Here is a 20,113-nt window from a genome sequence, read left to right on the forward strand (position 1 = left end):
TGTCAAGTTTTATGATTTCACAGTGAAGACTCCTTATTTTTGAAAGGTTAAAAAGGATTACTTTTACTCCACCAAGGCTGTCAAATAATTTTATTTTAAAAGAGAGAAATTCAAGTCTTGATTCAGGTAGGAAACCACAGGTGCATATTCATCCCCAGAGGCACTTCAGGCTGTTGTCAAGTACTCTGTGCAGCAGTTATGGCCTGGCTTCATGGGCACAGTATCCAACAAACAGCGGCTCGGCCGCTATGCCACGGCTGTGGAAATAAAGCAGAACGGTGTGGCTGCAATCAAACACCTGGCTGCTGGGGTAGGCAGGAAGAGAGATACTGGCAATCTGCTTTAGTAACTACAGAAACAGAACTAGTCCCAAGGAACAACAGATGGCCTATTTAGGGAGTGATAAAGGGCCCTGTTCTACTTGCGATTGTACTTTTGACTGAACCAAGCTCTTAGCAGACGTGTTGAAAAGCTTAAATTCAGGGGCTAGTTCTTTTGATGTGCCGCAAGATCTACTGCTTTTATGGAAAAGAAGTTGTAAGAAAGGCAAATATTAATCAACTGACATTTATTTACACACTCTCCCCTCTCCCCAAGTCAATGTTTCCTTCATATCCAGCTCTAATTCTATAATTTTCATTATTTTAGGGGGAGAAGTTAGGGGTTTTTTTCAGCTTACACTATAATTATTCTGGCATTAAAAAAAAACAACCCCTGTGGCTTATATTGGTGCAGTAAGATAGAATAAAAACATATTTCAGAGGTAAAGCAGTAAACAACATTCCATTTCTCAAATGTTTAAGACATAGATACCACTGCTACTAATGTTTAAAAGTGGTGCAGTGGAAGAAACTGATTTAACAGCTCAGCTGAACAGTTGCTGCTGCTAAGCAAGGCATACTCGTAGTAAAGACAAGGCTTGGTCTTGTAGCTGTCTGGAATATATGCCCATCTTCTTGTTTCCTTCCTGCTATCACCTGGGCTGCTGAATCAGAAGAAGCTGAGTTTAGATCTGAGTAGTACCTCCTGCATTCACAGTGCTATTTCAGTAGGCAGAGTTACTGTTCTTCCAGTGACCAGGATCTGGCTGTTACACTGTGCTTCCTACCCATTTCCCTTGCTCCCTGGTAGCCAGCTGCAGAGCAAGCCAGGGCTGTTTGCTCTCTTGGAAAAGCCTCTCATCCTTCTACAACTGCCACGGTCTGCATCCGTGATGAGTAAAAACATCAGCAGAACACAGTCCTGCATACATGCTGAGACCACAGCAGCCTGACACTGAGTCAGCTCTCTGATGAAGCCCCATGTACATGAAACCCAACAACTGCAGCTCCATGGAACATTTATTTTATCAATAGACAGGGAATGGTTTCTGTAGTGTTATTCTAGTTCACAGCCTGTATAAAAAGAATCATTTTCAGGACAACACACCTTTTTATTAAGGTAGTGACTTTCTAACAGGAATTGTTCATGTTAAGCCAGCAAACCAGTTTTTCCTTAGACTACTTTCTGTTGCTAAATATGTGCAAGAAGTACAGGGAGTAGTCCTTAGTCTGCATTCTGCATTTCTCATGCCAGCACTAGCAGAGCAGCTGCTGTCATCTGGACCAGCTCCCTGTACAGCAATACAAGTGCCAGTGTTAAGGAAAAAGATGCAGATGCAGCCAGGTCCAGGAACATGCTTAGTTCACTGTAAAACCCTAATCCTGCTGGTACAACCACTGTACACTGAACTGTTCAGCTGTAGCAGTGTTTTCCTGAGCCCCACCAAGAGATGCACCACCCTACTAAGTAATAGGACATAAATTCTGAAATACCTTTAATCTTGTTTTTAACATGTATTTGTCAACTCTCTTAATATATCTATTTTTCTCATGACTGAGGGAGATAGCACAATTTACATATAGCTATTTTCCTATATCATTAGTTTAAGCCATCTTGAAATAACCCAACCAGTCAAAACTTACAAATGCTTCAGTCACTCTTGATTAAAGAAACATACACTATATATTCTAAAGTGATTCCAACAGATAATCACGCTAAGACATCTTCATGAACATGAGCAGAGAGCTTGAGTTTCAAGTGCTGACTGTAACAGCTGTTGTATCCTGTTCTTCAAAACATTTATTTGTAGCTACCTTGAACTACTACCACACAGAACTGAAATTTTCTATGAGTTGTCATAAACTTCTTTAGAGAAACAAAATGGAATGTTTCATGCTTGCTGCAGTTCAACTGTTCAGCTCTTTCACTGTGCACCTCAAAAGTGGAGTCAAAATTGGACTCAAAACCTAGAAATCACTCATATTTGCAACTGTGAATATACAAAAACAACATTAGCAATAAATAACCAGTAACTTGTCTAGGTACTTTTCAGGAAAGAATTGGAAGAAGAATGTGTTCTGACTACAGTGAAAAAAGTCAGCTCATAAATGAATTAAAATTTGTCATGGACTGCTTGTCCACCCCTTTCAGCCCCTAAAGTAAGGCAATACCTGAAAGAATAGCTTCCCCAAGCTCAATTCTCATGCAAACAGCTTCAATTGATTAACTGCTGCAGGTCTTTAATTATTATTCATAATAAATAAATAACACCACCTTTTTTCTAGAAGTCTGCTTTTCCCTCTGTCAGTGTACTACTCCTCCCACATACCCTTTAATGTAATTTTTGTCTGAAATAAATCACTCATGGTGTTCATTTTTCCTTTACAAGAAAGAGATATACAGATGAGTCCTAGTATTTCACTGAAAAAAGTTCTGAAAATTTTAGTTGTAAAACCATGCAGAGTTCCTGTCTTAAAGTATCTATCTTCCTCTTCTGTGGATACAAAACCAAACAGGATTGCATTTACAGTCAGGTTAAACTGGTAGCTCTTTTTCCTCCCTCTCCAGGCCAGCACTTCAAGCCTGTACCATTATTCCACTGGTTATAAATACTGAGAATTAAGATACACTGTAGCTCCTAAATCTTACCGGAGCATGCGGCATCGATGCTTAGTCAGCCTTTCGTAGGCATCCTGCAAGTTGGTCACGTTGCTGCTGCTCCAGAGTCTCTCCCCAACAGCACTTGCTCGAGGCCTGGAAAGGGATAAAAGGGAAGTTTTAGAGTAGGTATGGTCTACAGCCAAGAATTTTTGTTTTAATACCAGGTCTAATATAATACTTTAATACCCAGAAGCATTAATTTTCATAGCTGCTTAGGTTCAGCACAGAGCACTGTTACCACTAGCATACAACCCTGTGGGATTAATTAATGTTTACTGTAGCTGGCTTTCTAAAATCTAATGATAAAGCAGTCCATACCATAATCTTGGTGTCAGGTTAGTTGCATCCACAAATTCCCCCCACAGGCAGGCTTCTCCACCTATTACAAGTTTCTTCTGTTTTTCAGATCCTGAATTAAAAGCAGAAAATCAGTATTTCTCTCTGTCCAGTAGATGAGCATATATCAACAATTGGATAGGACTGATGTTCAGTTTTTTTCATATAAAATACCTATCCTGAGCATTAACTTACATTTTGGTAGTCTTGTTACTGAATGTGACAACCACCAAGCTCTTTGTCCAGTGAAGCCATTTCTCTGCTCTGTCAGAAAGGATTTTACCTTTTATACTCTGAGGAGATTCCTCGGTTTTTTGAGATTCCTCAGATTTAAATCCTGGTGGAAACTGTTCATTCTATTACATACAGAACATGCCTTGAAAAAATTACTTAGGTATTCTCCTTAATGAGCTTAGAGAGCTCCCTTGCACATAATGAAAGCTCCAAGGAAAGTGTAAGATGTTTGTTGTTGGATATTAAATATTTCCAAATAATGGGATGGGACTGCAGGGAGCTGTTCCTCGAGCTTTTATGCAGACATCAGCCTCAGTACAGGGTGAGACATGAAAGATGGCAACAGCTCACATCTTGCCAACAGCAGCTGAAATTCTCTGTGTTACAAGGCCTTTTAAAAGTTTTCTAACCAATAGCAAATTGTCAAGAGCTTACAGGCATCTGCATAAACCAGTCATTAAAGCTACATGTATACCTTGTATCTAACAATAGGTGCTTGTTTCATATTTTTTGCTACTCAGGAGCTTTTTATGCTCTTCTAGAAAAGCACAAGAGCCTCATTATTAAACTTTTCTATTATCTTGCTTAACATATTTTTCTACTTGCTAAAGCCTAACTCTACACAGCACAAAACACAGTCTTACTGTTTTCTGTCTTTAGTCTGGTATCTTTTTAACTCCAGGTTTTACATCTGCACTGCTATGCAAGCTTTCTGCTTTTTCTGTTTCCCACAATTTGTACCAACTTTAGATACAGGGAGAGAACATGTCTTTTTCTAGACTAGTTTAATACCCAAGAAGCTTGGTAACACACAGTCAGTGTCTGTCTACAAACAGTCATCTTACACAACTCTGCTCCTAAAGCCTCTGCTCCTAGTCCAGCATTCTGTCTTGTGCAAACATCAGTATCAGATGCTTGAGGAAGGGAACAACTTCTCATGTGAGAAGTGCAAAGTTCCTTTTTTTTTAATTTAAGAGTTTGCCAGAGTTCTAGCTGACCATAATTCCTTTGATGATACTATAATCACATGGAATGGCCACTCTAAACAGCCCTATTTTTTCCATTTACACTATACTATAAACCAAGGAGTTTCATGCACAGAACATGCATATAAAAGAAGTAACAAACCAAGGAAGTTAAGTGGCTCGACACTGTAGTATTTCTTCCAGTCTTGACCATAACTAATGTAGTCTAAGTACCAGGGTGCTGACAGTATAGTAGTGAACCCAGCTCCTGTGACACTGCTCAGTTCACGAGCGTAGTTATTTGCCATCCACACTTGAACTACGGTGTCTGGTTTCAGCTTAAAGAGGAAAAAACAAAATAAGCAAACTAACCAACTTAACCCAAAACATTAATGGCAATCCTAATTGCTGTTATCAAGGAAAAAGATCATGAATTTCAAAACTCTATCAAGGAAAAAGATCATGAATTTCAAAACTCTATTTTGTTTTTAAGAGGAACATTTTGGAAACTACCTTTTGTCATCCCTTCCTTCCCCTCCAGGTCTAAAGCTGATTAGCTCTTTGCTGGTTTTAAAGAGTCAACTAGAGTGCAGCCCAGGTTATACTGCAGACAGTTAATGCTCTATAAGAGGATTCCTACATGCACCACATATCTGACCACCTCTTAAAAACTGAACATTCAGTGTTACTAGATCAGACACACAGTTATGTGAAAAAAAGAACAAAACCTCACAGAAACTTCTCTACCCTTCATGCTGATGTTTTAAAGCATTTTATATTAACTATGTTCACCTTTAAAAAGAACTTCAATGCTGGCGTTCCTGTTTCATGTATTACACATTCAACAAATGATAATTTCAAGGGATTGAAATTACCCACAGCTGGAGGGACTTGCTAATGTCAGCAGACTTGCTTTAACTCTTCAGAGACAAATCCTGATCTATTTAATAGTCTGCTTTGGAAGCACAATATTGTGCTGTTATGCAAGAGTACCTTACTAATCTTCCCATCTTACCTGTGCTTTGTGATCAAACACTTCTTGCCAGACCATTTGTCCTTTGTTGTAGGAGGAAACAATGTCCACAATGCTAGAATTTAAAAATAAGAACAGGTTGGTGAACTTCAATGAGATAAGTACAAGCACTCAAAGCAGAGCAACATTTTCTACCCCAAGGCACATCAGACCTTTCTCTCCACTGCACAGGGGTCCAAGAAGAAGCAGGTTGTTCTGGTTTCAGCCCTCAGTGTTCTGTCTTGCAGAGCATGTTCTACCATGTAGAACAATGCACACATGCATTTACACAAACTGATGTTCAGAACTACCAGCAACTCATACAGGGTGACTAAATCAGTGTTATTTAAGGAAAGAAAAGTCTGCAAAAACTTCCTTCCACCCTGTGTGCTAACACTACTGCAGATACCTCATTTAAGAGGTATTCAATACATTCACAGTGTATGTAAAACTAGCCTACATATCCGTGCTGTGTCCCACATTTTAAAGCTATGAACTTCAGACCTGGCATTTTAAAATGAAATGAATAGTCCCAAATATGTGGCAACTTTTCAGTGTAACGTAGATACTAGGTCAGCTTCTGTATCTGCACCTCAATGCCACCCTCAAATAATGGCAGTGAAAACTGAGCAAGAATTAATAAAACAACATACTTCTGAATATAGTAAGATTCCAGTTTAGCATAGTCTGTGCCGAAACCTTTCTTCTTCATGAATTGTTTCACTTCAGGGTTAGACTTCCTTAAATGAACAAGAAAACAAGTTTAAAAAAAGATTATTTTTGTCGTGTTTTAAACCAGATTTCCCAATCATTTCTACCTATGCACAGCACACTAACTGATGCCTTAAGCCTGCCACAGCCTGGAAGCACTGCAGAGCAGAAGTAGCAGGTTAACATGACTTAGATATTTGGAAAGAGTTTCATCCTGATTTGAAATAAAGCTGGTAGACCTAATTCTCTGGTAATTCTGTTGGGAGTCCCTGTTCTGAAGCAGTCTCTGGCAGGCTGCCTCAAGCTCCTAAGAGCTTTGGGGTTCATGGCATTTCAGCCACTTTGTGCCAGGGTTATCAGCAGTCTGAGAACTCCACAATATTGCATTTCTACCACAAAAAACAAACCAACATTTTTGTGCTAAAGCATTTGCCAGAAGTTTTTCTTCTCTATAAAAATTAAATCATGTCCTGAGTGTTTGGATTTGATCTTAGAAGAGAATGTAGAAATACTAACTAGATCAATTTGAATACTCATCAAAATACTCCAAATTGTTTATTATTAGTTGGTCTCTCCAGCAGAGAGACTCCAAAATATTCAACATCCACAACCGAATTAAGTACACTATTAATATTTGCTGTATTTCTAATACAAACACACATGAATCTGTTTGGTAATTCTTACTGTTACCAGATTTTCTGGTGGGCAGAACTCAATGTAAACAGCTACTTAAACACAAACCATTTAAATGTTAATTTTCTTACCTAGTGCTTTTCTAACATACTAGTTCTCTGTCCTGCCAGGGTAATTTTCATCAATGAATCCTTTAGAATACTTGAGTATTTATGAAACTAGGAGTCAAAGTAAAATTCTGAGCATCAGAATAACTATTTACAGCATCTGCCTGTAAATAGTTACAGAGGTAGGAGTGGAGGTTTTTTGGTTATGCATTGAAAACTTTGTTGTGCAACTGAGTTCTATGATTTATGGAGGTGGATAGGTTTAGGAGGCACTAGATATTTGTTCCTTGAATGGTCACCATACCAACAACTGAAGTCCACTTCATCTCCTCCTAAATGAATGAATTCATCTGGAAATACACTGCTGATCTCTTTAAAGAACTTGATCATGAAGTCATAAGTCGTATTCCAAATGGGATTTACAGGTCCAAAGGACCCAGTTGGCTGTCTTCCATTGTAACAAGGAGTGAGAAGGCCTTTCTGACCTAAAAAAAACAATTAATAGACGATATTCAGTTTCACGTTGCTATGCTAACTTTGCTAGGAGGAAGAAGCAGTTAGCCATATTAAAAAGGTAAATATTCAGAACCTAAGTGCTCACCTATTTTAAGATTAATCAAATAGAAGCAGGATGAAATAAGACAGCTTGTAAAAGGTTGAAGAACCCTCTAACTGGCAGTCAGGACTCTGACTTTCAAATCTGTGATTTAACACACACTAATATATGTTGCATATGTCACAATATCTGGAAAACAGCATTTAGATAACTACTTGAACAGAAAAAAAAGGCTTTAATGATTATCAGAAGGAAGCCAGTTAGAAGAAAGCCAGACATAATGGGTGTGCCTCAGAGGCTTCTTTTCTCTTTTTATTACTCTGCCTTTTTAACACCTAAGTCAGTGTGAGGTACATAGTGCAAGGTAGAAAGAAGTCTTCAGGAGAATATAATCCATACCCTTGCAAATACATCTTGCATAGAACATATCAATTTTCTTAATTTCATTTCCTGTAACTGTGACATCACTTAGTGCCTCCTCCTCACCTCTTATCAAGGGCCTTCCAAAGCACTTTATTGGTTACTTCTTTAAAAATTAATGTGCGTACTATTACCACAATCTCTTAGCCATTAATACTTTCTCTGGCATACCTTTTCCCCAGGACTGTGTGTGTCCTGGCGTGTCAAACTCCGGGATGACCCTGATGCCTCTCAACCGCGCGTACTCAATCACCAGGCGGACGTCAGTAGGAGTATAGATGAGACTAGAGGCGTATGCCCCCTGTAAAATATCCACATTCAGAGACAACACACTGCACCAGCACATCACAAAATCTGGATGGAAGGATTTTAACTTACACTGGAGAGCAGTTTTATAAGTTGGCTGTGGTTTATCAACTGTACAGACAGAACTTTTCACATATGGAGAGCAAAAATACCCCACCAAAACAACAAACTCAAAACACTGAGACAGATCTCCTTGAGGAGACCTTCCTTTCCTCCTCAGCTCACAATTACTGAAGAACACAGAAAACCTAGTTTCTCTTCCTTCAGAATTTTGAAAGATATGGTTTTCAATTCCTCTGTACAGAGGCAAGTTATTTTTGCCTATTAGCTCTGAAACACAGGGCCCTTGCTACATAACGTGCAAGATTAATGGAAAAATTCTGCCAAGTCAGAAAGAACTTCCAACATCTCTGCTTCTCAGTTTTGATACGGTGACCAATTTAGCATCAGGATGTGCTTCTTCTGTGACACTAAATCTGAGTGTAATTCCACTCCCACAATGCCAATAAATGTGACAGTGACCCAGATCACTACAGTTTGGTGAAACAGACGCTTGCCAAAGAGCCAGACTATGTAGGAATACATCATGACTCTTCATGATTTATAGCACCTTAAGCTTCTGTTTATCTAAAAATGTTTTCCACAGCTGAGTTACTCAAAAAAGGAAACAGTAGACAAGATGCCTTTCAAAGAGAAGCTTGTTGAGACAAAGACCATCTCCCTCTCTCTAGCTGTCAGTGGGATATATGACAGAACTCTGCCAGAGTTTGCCTTTACTAGACATAATAATCTGACTGCATTATGCAACATTACAATTTTTGAATTATAGAATTCTTCATAGCACCTGCTCAAGCACTGCCAACAGAATTTTCATGAAAGTCAGATTCTAGCAAGCATTTAAAAACAGAATCACACATCTTGTACTTAGGTTTAGTCTACTTAATTATTCTTAACTACTTAACTATGTTTGATTTAGCTCCTGTGGTACCGTGACTGAGCAAGAACCTCATGATGGCTCTCACTAATGTAACAAAGCCTACTATGCATCTAGAAATGGAGACACATTCCACTGTATTTGTTCCAGGAAACAACCTTGTGCTTTTGGATTTCTTACAGACATGGTGTGTTTTGAAAAGCTAACTAGGTATCAGACAGGGCAAAAGTACTACTGCAGTGGTGCAAAGAGCTGGCAGGAAAATCTCTTACATTTGTTTGAGTGGCAGAAGTCAACCAGGTAAAGAAACCCATCAACAGAAATCCAAGCAGTGCTGGCTACTTATTTGTGTACCATTAGTGTTCAAAGACTTGCCAACACTGAGGATCATTCAGAAAAAATTTGCACAGAAGAGTAAAGATGGTAATTTACAATGTATCCAAAAGAAAACTTAAAAATGGTCCACATAGACCCAGGCAGGATCCTAAATGTGGATTTGCTGGTTACTGGTCCCATGGTGCTGTTTTACAATCAGCCAAAGTAGATGTATTCAAGCATTGGTAAACCCCACATTTTATTTTCATAAAATATGTGCCAGATTTCTGCCCTTCCACCCTGTTCCAATGATGCTCACTCACCTTATCACTTAATTCAGGGAAATAAATGCTCTGGTAAGGGAAGGACTGATCATCTACTATGTGCCAGTGGAGGACATTGAACTTATTAAAAGCCATGGCATCCTGTAACAAATAATGCAATAGAGTCTAGTTAAACACTTCATTCTCACAGAAAGTCTAGGCAAAACAGTGGTCTTGTCCCAGCATATCCCAGGGGCATAGAGCAACAACTAAAAAAGAAAAAAACCTCAACCAAACCAGCCAAAAAACCAACTAAAACCCACCAAAACCAAAAAAAGCATTCTATGTTTCACTAAATCCTACAAGCACATACCTCTAAGTGCTCCACCCCTTTGCAATGTATTTTCACCACTGCTGTCAAAAACCTCTTGATCTATTCTACCAGCCTGTGTAGAACTTCTGTGAACACTTATGAATTTCTTCCACTTCAGAACACGCACGCTGAGATCAGCTCAGCTGTTTACAGCATGGTGCTACTAACACCAAGGTTTGACCCTCATATGGGCATTCACTGAAGAGCTGGACTTGATGATCTTTCTGGGTCCCTTCCAGCAGAGATGGTTCTATGGGTATTCCTCCATGCACTATCAGCTATTTCAGCTTACTGAGAAGCTTATACTTTTATAACTAAATACCCTGGACTCAAAACCAGCATGAGAGTTTCCTACATAGTACATCCCTTTTTGCTAGTGATTTCTGCAGAATCCATTTCAAATGCATGCAAAATAAACTATGCATTTTCCTTGCAAAAGACAGTGTTTCTTTTATGTTTCCATTCATAACAGGGTCGGTACTTCCCTTTTTTGGATCTTGAAGTTAATCAAGATCAATGTTAACACACTTATTTTAGAATTATGACTCCAGCTGGACACTTACACACATACCTTGAGTTATGCTGGCTTGATGGTCACTAGAAGGGTGTGCTGTGAGCAGACTAAATAATTGTTTACACTGTCTATGACTGATTGCAACACAGCTGCTTCCAACCCTTGCCACAATACAATTGTTTTCACCACCCACTCCTCCCATCTTTTTTCACCTAGGTATATTTAAAGAGGTGATACAATCTCTTCAGGAACTCCCACCAAATACAGAGGAAGATTTATATCTTGTCCATTCCCCAGATTTATCTATCTCATCTGTTTTATGACACTGCAGAAGTTTTAATTGCCATGTCTTCATGCATTTCTAACAAATACCATCCTTCTGCAAAGAAAATTACATCTCTGGACTTTCTGTTCACCTACTCCTTCCTCAAGGACAATGCCCATCCTGGAAATACGGTGCAGCAGTTGAACACAAACAAGAAATGTACTTGAACTGCTGCCCTAAGTATCTAATCATCACACGTCTGAGAAGAGATCACTGATGCTTTTTATTAGTCTGGATTCAAGCAGGCACAGAGGTGGGAAGAAAAGCATGCTTGTTCCTAAACCAGCAAACAGCGTGAAATGTAGCTCTGGTAACGTATTAAGACAGACGTGCAATTTAAGGAAAGAAAGCAGAATAGCAGCAGTTACAGAAACAAAAAAAATAGTCAGAAATGCAAGTCTCTTTGGACAACTCTTTTCAACAAGACAAAAAATACTGACAGAAATATTTGAGGCTTTGAAGTATCCTCTGTTGCAAAGGTAACACTACACAAGCATTACTTGCTGAACAGGCACTGACCTCGAATGTGAAAACAAGTGGTAAATACCACAGGACAAGTTCTGAACATAGTTCAAGAATGACCTCAGAAATTAGAGGTTTTTACTTTACTGCACTCTTTCTGCCTATCTCAAACCTGTTTTTCAAAGTTCTGCAGTAGGGAGGGGAAATTTCAAATATTATTTCATCTTGGAAAAGCAAGACAGAGACAGAACAGGAAACTGCCTGTTCCTCCACTCTAAGTAAATAATCCCTCCTACAAGGACTTTAACAAAAAAAAAAAATGGGGAGTGCAAAACAGTAAAAACCCCAGCTTTGGCTGCTAAGATTATACAAATACATCACCTTTCCATGAGGGCTGGAGCATATTAATTCTTAATGTGCTTAAGCTTTTTGAAGGAAGTTTTGTTCGGTTTTATTGAATAGTCTGGGCTTATTTTTCAGTAGCTTCCAGTGAACATTTTGAATTTCCTCCCTTGCTCTGTAATACTTAATTACTGGCTTGCACTTAGCAACCAAAGCCTGCTGCTGGACTACCACAGTCTGCTCCAGGAGACTGGAGTTTTCCTGAAATCACTGGCACTGAAGCTAGAATTTGCAAGGTATCCCTTTTATTGCTTGATGATAAAACATGCTTCCAAGAAATAATGCATAAGCTGGTTTAGGCATCAGAAAATACAGAGAATCTGGGGTACCACAAACACCAGCCCCCTTTACAGATTCAACAATCATTCTGTGTGCCCACTTGATTCCTCTCCAGTTTATGTTCAGGCTTTTGCTTATCAAAGTTCATTGTCTTTTTAAAGTCAGACAGAGGAGATGGGTTCCTCTTTCATACCAGCCCCAGTTGCTACCTACTCCAGAGCCAAAACACAACAACAAAAAGCCTTTATTACCAATGATACAAAACTGACTACTTACCAGGTTTGTAAGAATAGATTTCAATGGTAAATAATGCCTTGAAGTATCTAATAAGACTCCTCTGTGAGCAAATCTTGGGAAGTCATTGATTTCAGATTCATTGACAAGAAACTGTGAAAACAAAATTTAAAAATTAGAATTTTATTTTATTTTCATATTTATAATTTCAAACAGGAAATACTTTTTCTTTTTTAGAAAATGATTCTTGGAAATAAGTAACAAACTGAAATGTTTTTGAATGAAACTGGTAGATCTGCTGTTTCTAGAGAAGCATCCAGTTACCAGGACAGTGGATTTAGTTAATAGCCATACTTACACTTCCATAGTCATCTTCATGAACCAACTGGCTGAAGGTTTCCAACCCTGAAAAATATCCAAGAAAGGGATCTCAATTACAAACAGCATCGTAACTATTGACAGGCAGTCATGTAGCTAGAAAGAATGCTTTGGAGCTGAGTTTCTTTCTCTTTAGAACAGCTCCCTTAATTGCTCAAGCACCACCACTTAAAAAATTTTGGAGAGAACCATTAAAATTCTCTATTATGCACAGATACTGAATACTTGTGCTACTGCTCAGCTGCAGCAGATTAATCCCCAAATAGTAGGAAAGTTACTGGGAGTAAGGTGTGAATTTCTGGTCTTCTTGTACATCTATTCCTGCAATCTCTGGAACTGGTGAAGTTTCTAATTCAGCATGAAAAATCTGTTGATTTACAGGTAACTAGTATATAGACTTAACATTTCAGTAAGAACAGCAGACTGAAATGTCAGAATTATTATTCATTGTGATGTGTTTAGCATGTCCACTTTATAGGTGCAGACAAAACATAATCTGTTCACACTGTAGTTTAGAAAGCTTTTTGCTTGGCCTGGCTTATTTCAGGCAGAGCAAGAATGTACTCACAGTGTGCCACTGGATCTGAGATGCTGAGCATCTGGACCAAGGGTCTAACTGATATCTGAGTATCCTTCTGGCCTGATGAAGCTAACTTACAATGAAATACTGAATGAGGGCAAGGCTCAGTGGTCAGCTGGTTCTTCATGGTCTGCCATGAAGTTTGTGTAAGCCCCAAACAAATAGCTCAAGGTGAAAAGCATCAGCTTACCTCTTAAAGCACCCCATACCTCAGCAGCTTTCAGTACAGCCACAGGCTCAGTTACACTTAAATAGTCTAAAGAAAAGAAAAAAGCTGGTTACTCATCAAGAAAGAATCAATTGACAGGACAATGCCAAAAGTTATTAAAAAGATTCTTCAAGTGCCACATCTCCCTTTGTGTATTAAATTCCAACCAATCCTGTTTTTAATGGTGATAACATGCAATTATTTTTCATCTGTTTTCCTATAAAAAACAAACTACTGTTCAGAGAATCAACATCTAATCAAAAAGATAAAAGAAGCAAGGTGCTTAGTAAGGGCAATATTAGAATATTATACATGAGCCAAAATTCCAGCTAAGTTTAACCCAATTGACTTAAAACATAACTGACTATATTTTTGCATTTAAGACGTATGTGATAAGGGTTGGGCAGCTAAACCAAACGAAACCATGAAAAGTTTACTTCTCCTTTTACCTTCCTTTTATACAGTTTATGGTTACATATTTTTAGAGATATAACTTGTCATATCATATTGTCAGGTGCTTACTGTTAAGATCTGATTACAAAGAAAAAATTACTAATCAAAATATAGAATCACAGAATATGCTGAGTTGGAAGGGATGCATCAGGACCATTGAGTCAAACCTCAGGCCCTGCACAGGACACCCCCAAGAATAAATCACGCCAGTGCCTGAAAGCACTGTTCAAATGCCTCTGGAACTCTGTCAGGCTGCTGCTGAGAGCACTGCCCTGGGGAGCCTCTACCAGTGTCCAGCCACAGCCTAGGTGAAGAACCTTTTTCTGATATCCAGCCTAAACCTTCCCTGGCTCAGCTTTGTGCTGTTACCTTGAGTCCTGTCACTGGTCATGAGAGGGAAGAGATCAGACCCGTCCCTTTGCTTCCCCTCAGGGGGATGCTGAAGACCAGAGTGAGCCCTCCCCTCAGTGTCCTCCAGGCTGAACAGACCCAGTGACCTCAGCCGCTCCTCACACAGCTTCCCCTCCAGGCCCTGCACCATCTTTGTAGCCCTCCTCTGGACACTCCCCAGTAATTTTATATCTCTCTTTTATTGTGGCACCAGAGCTGCCCCAGCACTGGAGCTGAGGCTGCCCCAGAGCAGAGCAGAGCAGGACAATGCCCTCCCTTGCCCTGCTGATGCTGTCCCTGATGCTCCAACAGAGTGCCAGGTCACCCTCTTGACCTCAGCACCAGTATGGGGGCAGTCAGACAAAGCACAGTAAGTAAAATGAAGAGTGGTACCTGAAGAAATCCACAACAATCCTTCGTTAAGTCTGAGTACTGAAGTACAGTACAAAGTTGGAAAAAAACCAAAAAAGCTAAAACAATTTTGGTTTTGAATTTAAGGAGGTTCAGTAAATTGTAGAGAAGAAGCAAATATATTTTAAGCATTTTTTAAAAATCACATACATATATATACATCAAAATATACTACATCTATAAATCTATAGATTTATATTACTATTCAAACATCAAAGCAATAATTGCACGTCTGAAACCGCAGAGGAAAAAAGGCTTGAATTACTGTGCAGTGACTTATTTGATTTGTGTCAGTATGAAAGAATGGTTGGCTACAATTTACACAGTTCAAACATTTATCTAAACTACCAGAGAAAAACCATTCAGTGACATGAAGAAAGCACCTCAAGCTTCCATGTTAACTTAAGCACTGATTACATATACTGGAAGATTGAGGTAAGAAAGAGAATGTAGAAGACTACTTTAATCTCCACAGGTAAACTGCAGGGAAAATGTGATAAATTGTCAAGGATTTATCTCCAGCACAGCAGGGTTGGTTTTCGTTTGTTTGCTTTCTTTCAAAACAGGTATCATACCTTAAATGAGCTTGGGAAATTTTATAATAAGCTACTTGAAACGTTTTACACAAACAGGTAAGAACTCAGCAGGCAGGAGGACAGATAACCTGGACTTTGATAACATATCCAATACTCTTGCTACAGGATAGTAGTCACTGACTGGTCCACACTATCTTTATTAATGAGCCAGACCACCCAAACCAGCAAGTCACCAATAACAGCATTTCTCAGAACCTGCACCCTTAAAAAGATGGCCCATTAAAAATCAGAAAATTAAAACTTGCTGAAGTCTGGAAAACTCAGCTTATTACATGAAGAAAACATGTTGCTTGTAACAGAAAATTTATTTCTTAAAGCAGAAGGAAAAAACCTGCCTGTTCTAAAGAATTCAACCTAAAAAAATCACATGATCTAAAAGACCCTGCGACATAAGACAAGAACCAGCCTTGATTAAAATCTAAAGTTCACAAACCAGTTCAAAGTTCAAATAATAATAAAAGCAGCACAATAACCTGACTGGCAGAACAATGTTAAGAGCATTAACATTTTTGCTGCTATATTTCATTTGCATTGAAATGTATTACAAGCTTGCACATAAAACCTGAACTCTTTGGCTGTATGTCCCAAAAGGATTGAGTAAATTTAGTATCAGCACATTCTGTCACAAGTCAGGTGGAATTAATCCTGGTGCAGATGTATGACTTGAGATCAAAAGGACCTTTTTTCTAAGGATGTGTATCCTGGATACCAAACAACACAACATTATCTCAAAACAGGACTAGATTAACTGAGTATATTGATTTTTGTCTTAGCCTGACCAGACAAAAAGCAATATTATTGCTCAGTCTTATTTCTGTTAAGAAAATTATCTGGTGATTAGTACTTTACTTAGAGTACTTCTCCACTCTGGGCTTCAGTCACAGAACTAAAGAAGCATAGAAAAAATAAATCTAGCATAAACATCACTTTTTAAAATCCTTTCTTGTATCTACAGATAGAAAGGAAGTAGATTTATAGCACTGCAAGATGAATAACAAGCTCAACTAGCACTTTCTGGTTTTCCTGGAAAAACAGGAAATACCATGTACATATCTCAGTGTAAGAAGCTTCAATTCAAATGTAATAATTTCTTAGGAGACGGGTAGGCAGTGACAGCCTTCACTCGATAAATACCCTGTCCTGAATGGGATCATCTCCTAAATATGCACAGATCTCACCAGAGAGAGCTGGCTATCGCACACTGTGGTATCTCTGATTCCTAATCCTAGCTGCTAGAAAGGATAGCAGCAGGTAAGTGACTTGTATGACAGCTTAACAGCAAAAAATCACAGTGAGGAGCTTCATGATTCACTGCGGGATGAGATTTCCCACAGCATCAAGAGCAAGAATTATCTTCTGGTCGCCACTGTTGTGAAACGGGTTTTATGCGCTTCCGAGAGCCCTTGCTTTCCAGTTCCTTGAAAAAAAAAAAGCAACACTCCCCAAAAACCTGCTGACTTCTACACCAGACACGTGATAGGAAAAGAAGCGCTTAATGGTGCCGCCTAAGCCGGGGAAGAAGCGCGGCGAGCGGGTACTCACAGGCCTCGCTGGAGGTGAGCTGCGGGTGCCTGTCACAGCCAGGGTCCCCCGCCTCGATCACCACCTGCAGCTGCAACAGCTCGGGCTCCGCTCGGGCGGCCAGCGGCCTGCGGCCCCGCGGCCAACGCAGGGAATCCGCGAACATGTACTCGTAGTACCTGCCGGGGAAGCAGAGGCGCCGGCGGGGCCCTGAGGCGGCTGCTCCCGACCCCGGCCCGCCGCTGCAGCACCCCGGGCCCGCCGCTGCTCACCTGCGGAAGGCATCCTGCAGCAGCCCGCAGCCCGGGCCCGCCGAGGAGCCGGCGCCGTGCACCAGCTGGAAGCGGCCGGGCGCTAGCTGCAGCTGGCGGGGGTACGTGCGGACCCATTGCGGCAGCGGCCACAGCGAGTCCTCGGGGACGGGGTCCGCCGCCAGCTCCCAGCCGGACGGCTCCGGCTCGGCCTCGGCCCGCGGGGCGCCGTGGCGGAGGCCGGTGCTCACCAGCACGGCGGGCACCACCACCAGCCCCAGCAGCAGCCCAGCCAGCCCCATGGCTCTGCCCATAGTGGGGCGGCTGCCTCAGCCCGCCCGTTCCACTCGCAGCGCAGCCCGACTCCGCCTCCGGAGCCACGGAGCCGCTGAGGGCGGGCTCGGGAGCCGCAGTGCCCGCCCGCGGCACCGCCCGCCCCGCGGCCCCTCGGCCGGAGTGCGGCGGGGAAGGGTTTGAGACGAGTTTAGCTGGAGCAGTTCGCTCCTCCGAGGGGTTCTCTATCATAAAGAACCATTATTAGCGTCCAAAGGAGAGCCACGGGGATGGTGGAGGGTCTGGGCAGGAAGCCGTGTGAGGAGCGGCTGGGGTCACTTGGTCGGTTCCGCCTGAGGGAGGCCGCGTTGTGGTTTTCAGCAGCCTCGCCAGGGGCAGGTCCCATCTCTGCACTCTGGTGACAGGACTTGAGGCAGCAGTACGCAGCTGTTAGAAGTTCACGATATTATCAGGAAAAAGTCTCTTCACCCAGAGGGTGGTTGGCACTGGACCAGGCTCTCTAGGGAAATGGTCACAGCACTAAGCCTGACAGAGTTCGAGAGGCATTTGAGCAATGCTTTCAGGCACTGGTGTGGTTCTTGGGACTGTCCTTTCAGAGCTAGGAGCTGGGCTTCAATGATCCAGATGGGTCCCTTCCAGCTCAGCATATTCCATGACTTTTTATTAGCCAGCAGCATGAGATCCTGCACATGACTCGATAGAATAAGGGAGTGTGGCTGCTTAATTTCAGTATGGAAAGGGTGTGATGCAGGCCACACTTCTATGGAGTAAAGACTCTGCATCTCTTTACTGCTACAAAACAATTTCACTCAGCAGAAACTACTTTTTTCACAGGCTTTCTACAGAATGTGTTATAAACTATATCATGAATAAGCAGGAGTCTGAGTTGCAGCGAAGTATTTTGGCCTATAACCAAACAAACCCAGTGTTCTGGCCAATCTCAGTGCAAACTTGGGAAAGTTGCTCTGAAGTGTTTGTGAAGAAGGCAAATCAAGCATTTCAAGACTGGAAGTTTTAGTGGGGAGGAACTCGGGCTTCGTGCCAGCTCTAAGTGAATGGTTAATGCAAACACCAAAGTGTCATCGTTGTTGCTTTGGCTGATGCACCAGTTAAACCCACAGCAATGGTGGGGGGAGCTGACACCTGCTCTCTGCCACTGCAGAGTAACTGAGGAGCTGGTCTGAAGGGCATGGATCACAAAATATCCTAGTTTTCCCATTTGCTGTGCCCAACCATGCAAATGGAGTTCAAAGGCTTAATGGAAAGCGTTTGCTGCGTGCTATCCATAGCAGAATGCTATTTAATCTTGTAATGCTGTAAGTAAAAGGAATTCTTTATTAGGTGATGTCAGAGGCACAACAGGACATGACTCTGCAAGCCTACACTCCTGCCCCTGCATGTTAGGAAACATATGGAAATGGCAGTGCTGTCTTTTCTGGCACTCTCAGAGGCAATTGTAACACTCTACTCTTCCAGCTGTGGCAGAGGTTTCCAGCTGCCTGTTACATACACCTTATTTTTCTTTCCTTTGCCTGGTGTGATTGTCTGTCTCCTCAACTGTGTTGATTCAATTGTTCTGCTGCCTACTCTGTTCACCTTTTTGGACATACTTTGATATTATGGATTGTTTCATAGATACCTGAGAGATCAGTAAGCTCTCATGGGAAGGAGAGGGTAAAGATAAGCAGCTGCAGTTCCAGGGGGAACTGTAGTGTATTAAACTAAATCTTCTGTTTACAGGTAAGTGTTAACCACCCTGGCCACCCCTAAGGTAATTCTCAGACATGCTGAGAATTTTTTCTTTCAGTTGTTTTCAGTGGCTGCATCTTCTGTAGAGCAAGTCTGTTTTATACCAAGAAGTGCACCCATTCATTAGTCACATAATAAATATTCACCTAATAATTTATTATTATCATGCTTTAAAATACCTGTCCTGTGCCCAAAATAATAATTTAAATTAATTTTGATTTTTTATCCTCTCTGGATAGATTTTCTGATGATCAATAAAGAGATCAGGTGGTCTTTCCTTGTGTAAGTCCATGAATATAGCTTCTTTCTTTTACTCAGTGGTAGACTTGACAAAATTGTAGAAACTCGGTATCTTTGAGATATTTACATATCTGCCAATTTTGCATCAATTTGGCCTCTGGGATTTAACAATTACTGGGTGAAGTACTTAGACATAAGCATGCTATCCTCATTTTTAAAGGAAATCTTGTAGTGTCTTTGGTTACCACAAACAATCTAAGTCTGTGTTGGCAGCATTTTTAGACACTTAGGTTTGAAGTGATACGATGTAACCCAGTTTTGTGTTGTATCTTAGGACTGGTTCTAAGCTCACAGCAGAGGATAAGCAGGATGCATAAAACTGAAGAGTGATTTCAGTGAGATTTCCATAGAACATAGCAGAGTAATGAAACCACAGATCTAGGACTGTCATTGTTTCCAGCATTGTGCACAATCAAAGAAGACATCAGTGTGCTTCATACTCTTAAAAAAACAAAAAACCAACCAACCAACCAACCAAACAAACAAAAACCAAAAATCCCCCACCAAACCAAAAACTCCAGTAGCAACTCAAAATCTTGGATGTGGAAATCCACCATACTTTATCCTTAGCCTGTTCTGTAAGTTTGATGTTGTGCTTCTGAGAGGAATGGATTTTGAT

At 40.8% G+C, this 20,113-nt stretch overlaps 1 protein-coding gene across 1 annotated transcript; it reads right to left on the reverse strand.

The window, feature by feature from the left end:
* Positions 1-75: 75 nt before the first annotated feature.
* Positions 76-17,534, reverse strand: HEXB (hexosaminidase subunit beta). Its single transcript, XM_063421548.1, has 14 exons — positions 17,173-17,534; positions 16,922-17,079; positions 13,512-13,577; positions 12,722-12,768; positions 12,406-12,516; positions 9,835-9,936; positions 8,128-8,257; positions 7,285-7,465; positions 6,183-6,269; positions 5,533-5,605; positions 4,681-4,855; positions 3,301-3,391; positions 2,971-3,075; positions 76-257 (listed from the first exon to the last, which is right to left on the reverse strand). Exons 1-14 carry the CDS (start codon positions 17,463-17,465, stop codon positions 197-199), a joined length of 1,680 nt encoding a protein of 559 aa, XP_063277618.1. The 5' UTR covers positions 17,466-17,534; the 3' UTR covers positions 76-196.
* Between the last annotated feature and the right edge of the window lie 2,579 nt (positions 17,535-20,113).

This window comes from Prinia subflava, chromosome Z (assembly GCF_021018805.1).
Source record: "Prinia subflava isolate CZ2003 ecotype Zambia chromosome Z, Cam_Psub_1.2, whole genome shotgun sequence".
NCBI lineage: Eukaryota > Metazoa > Chordata > Aves > Passeriformes > Cisticolidae > Prinia > Prinia subflava.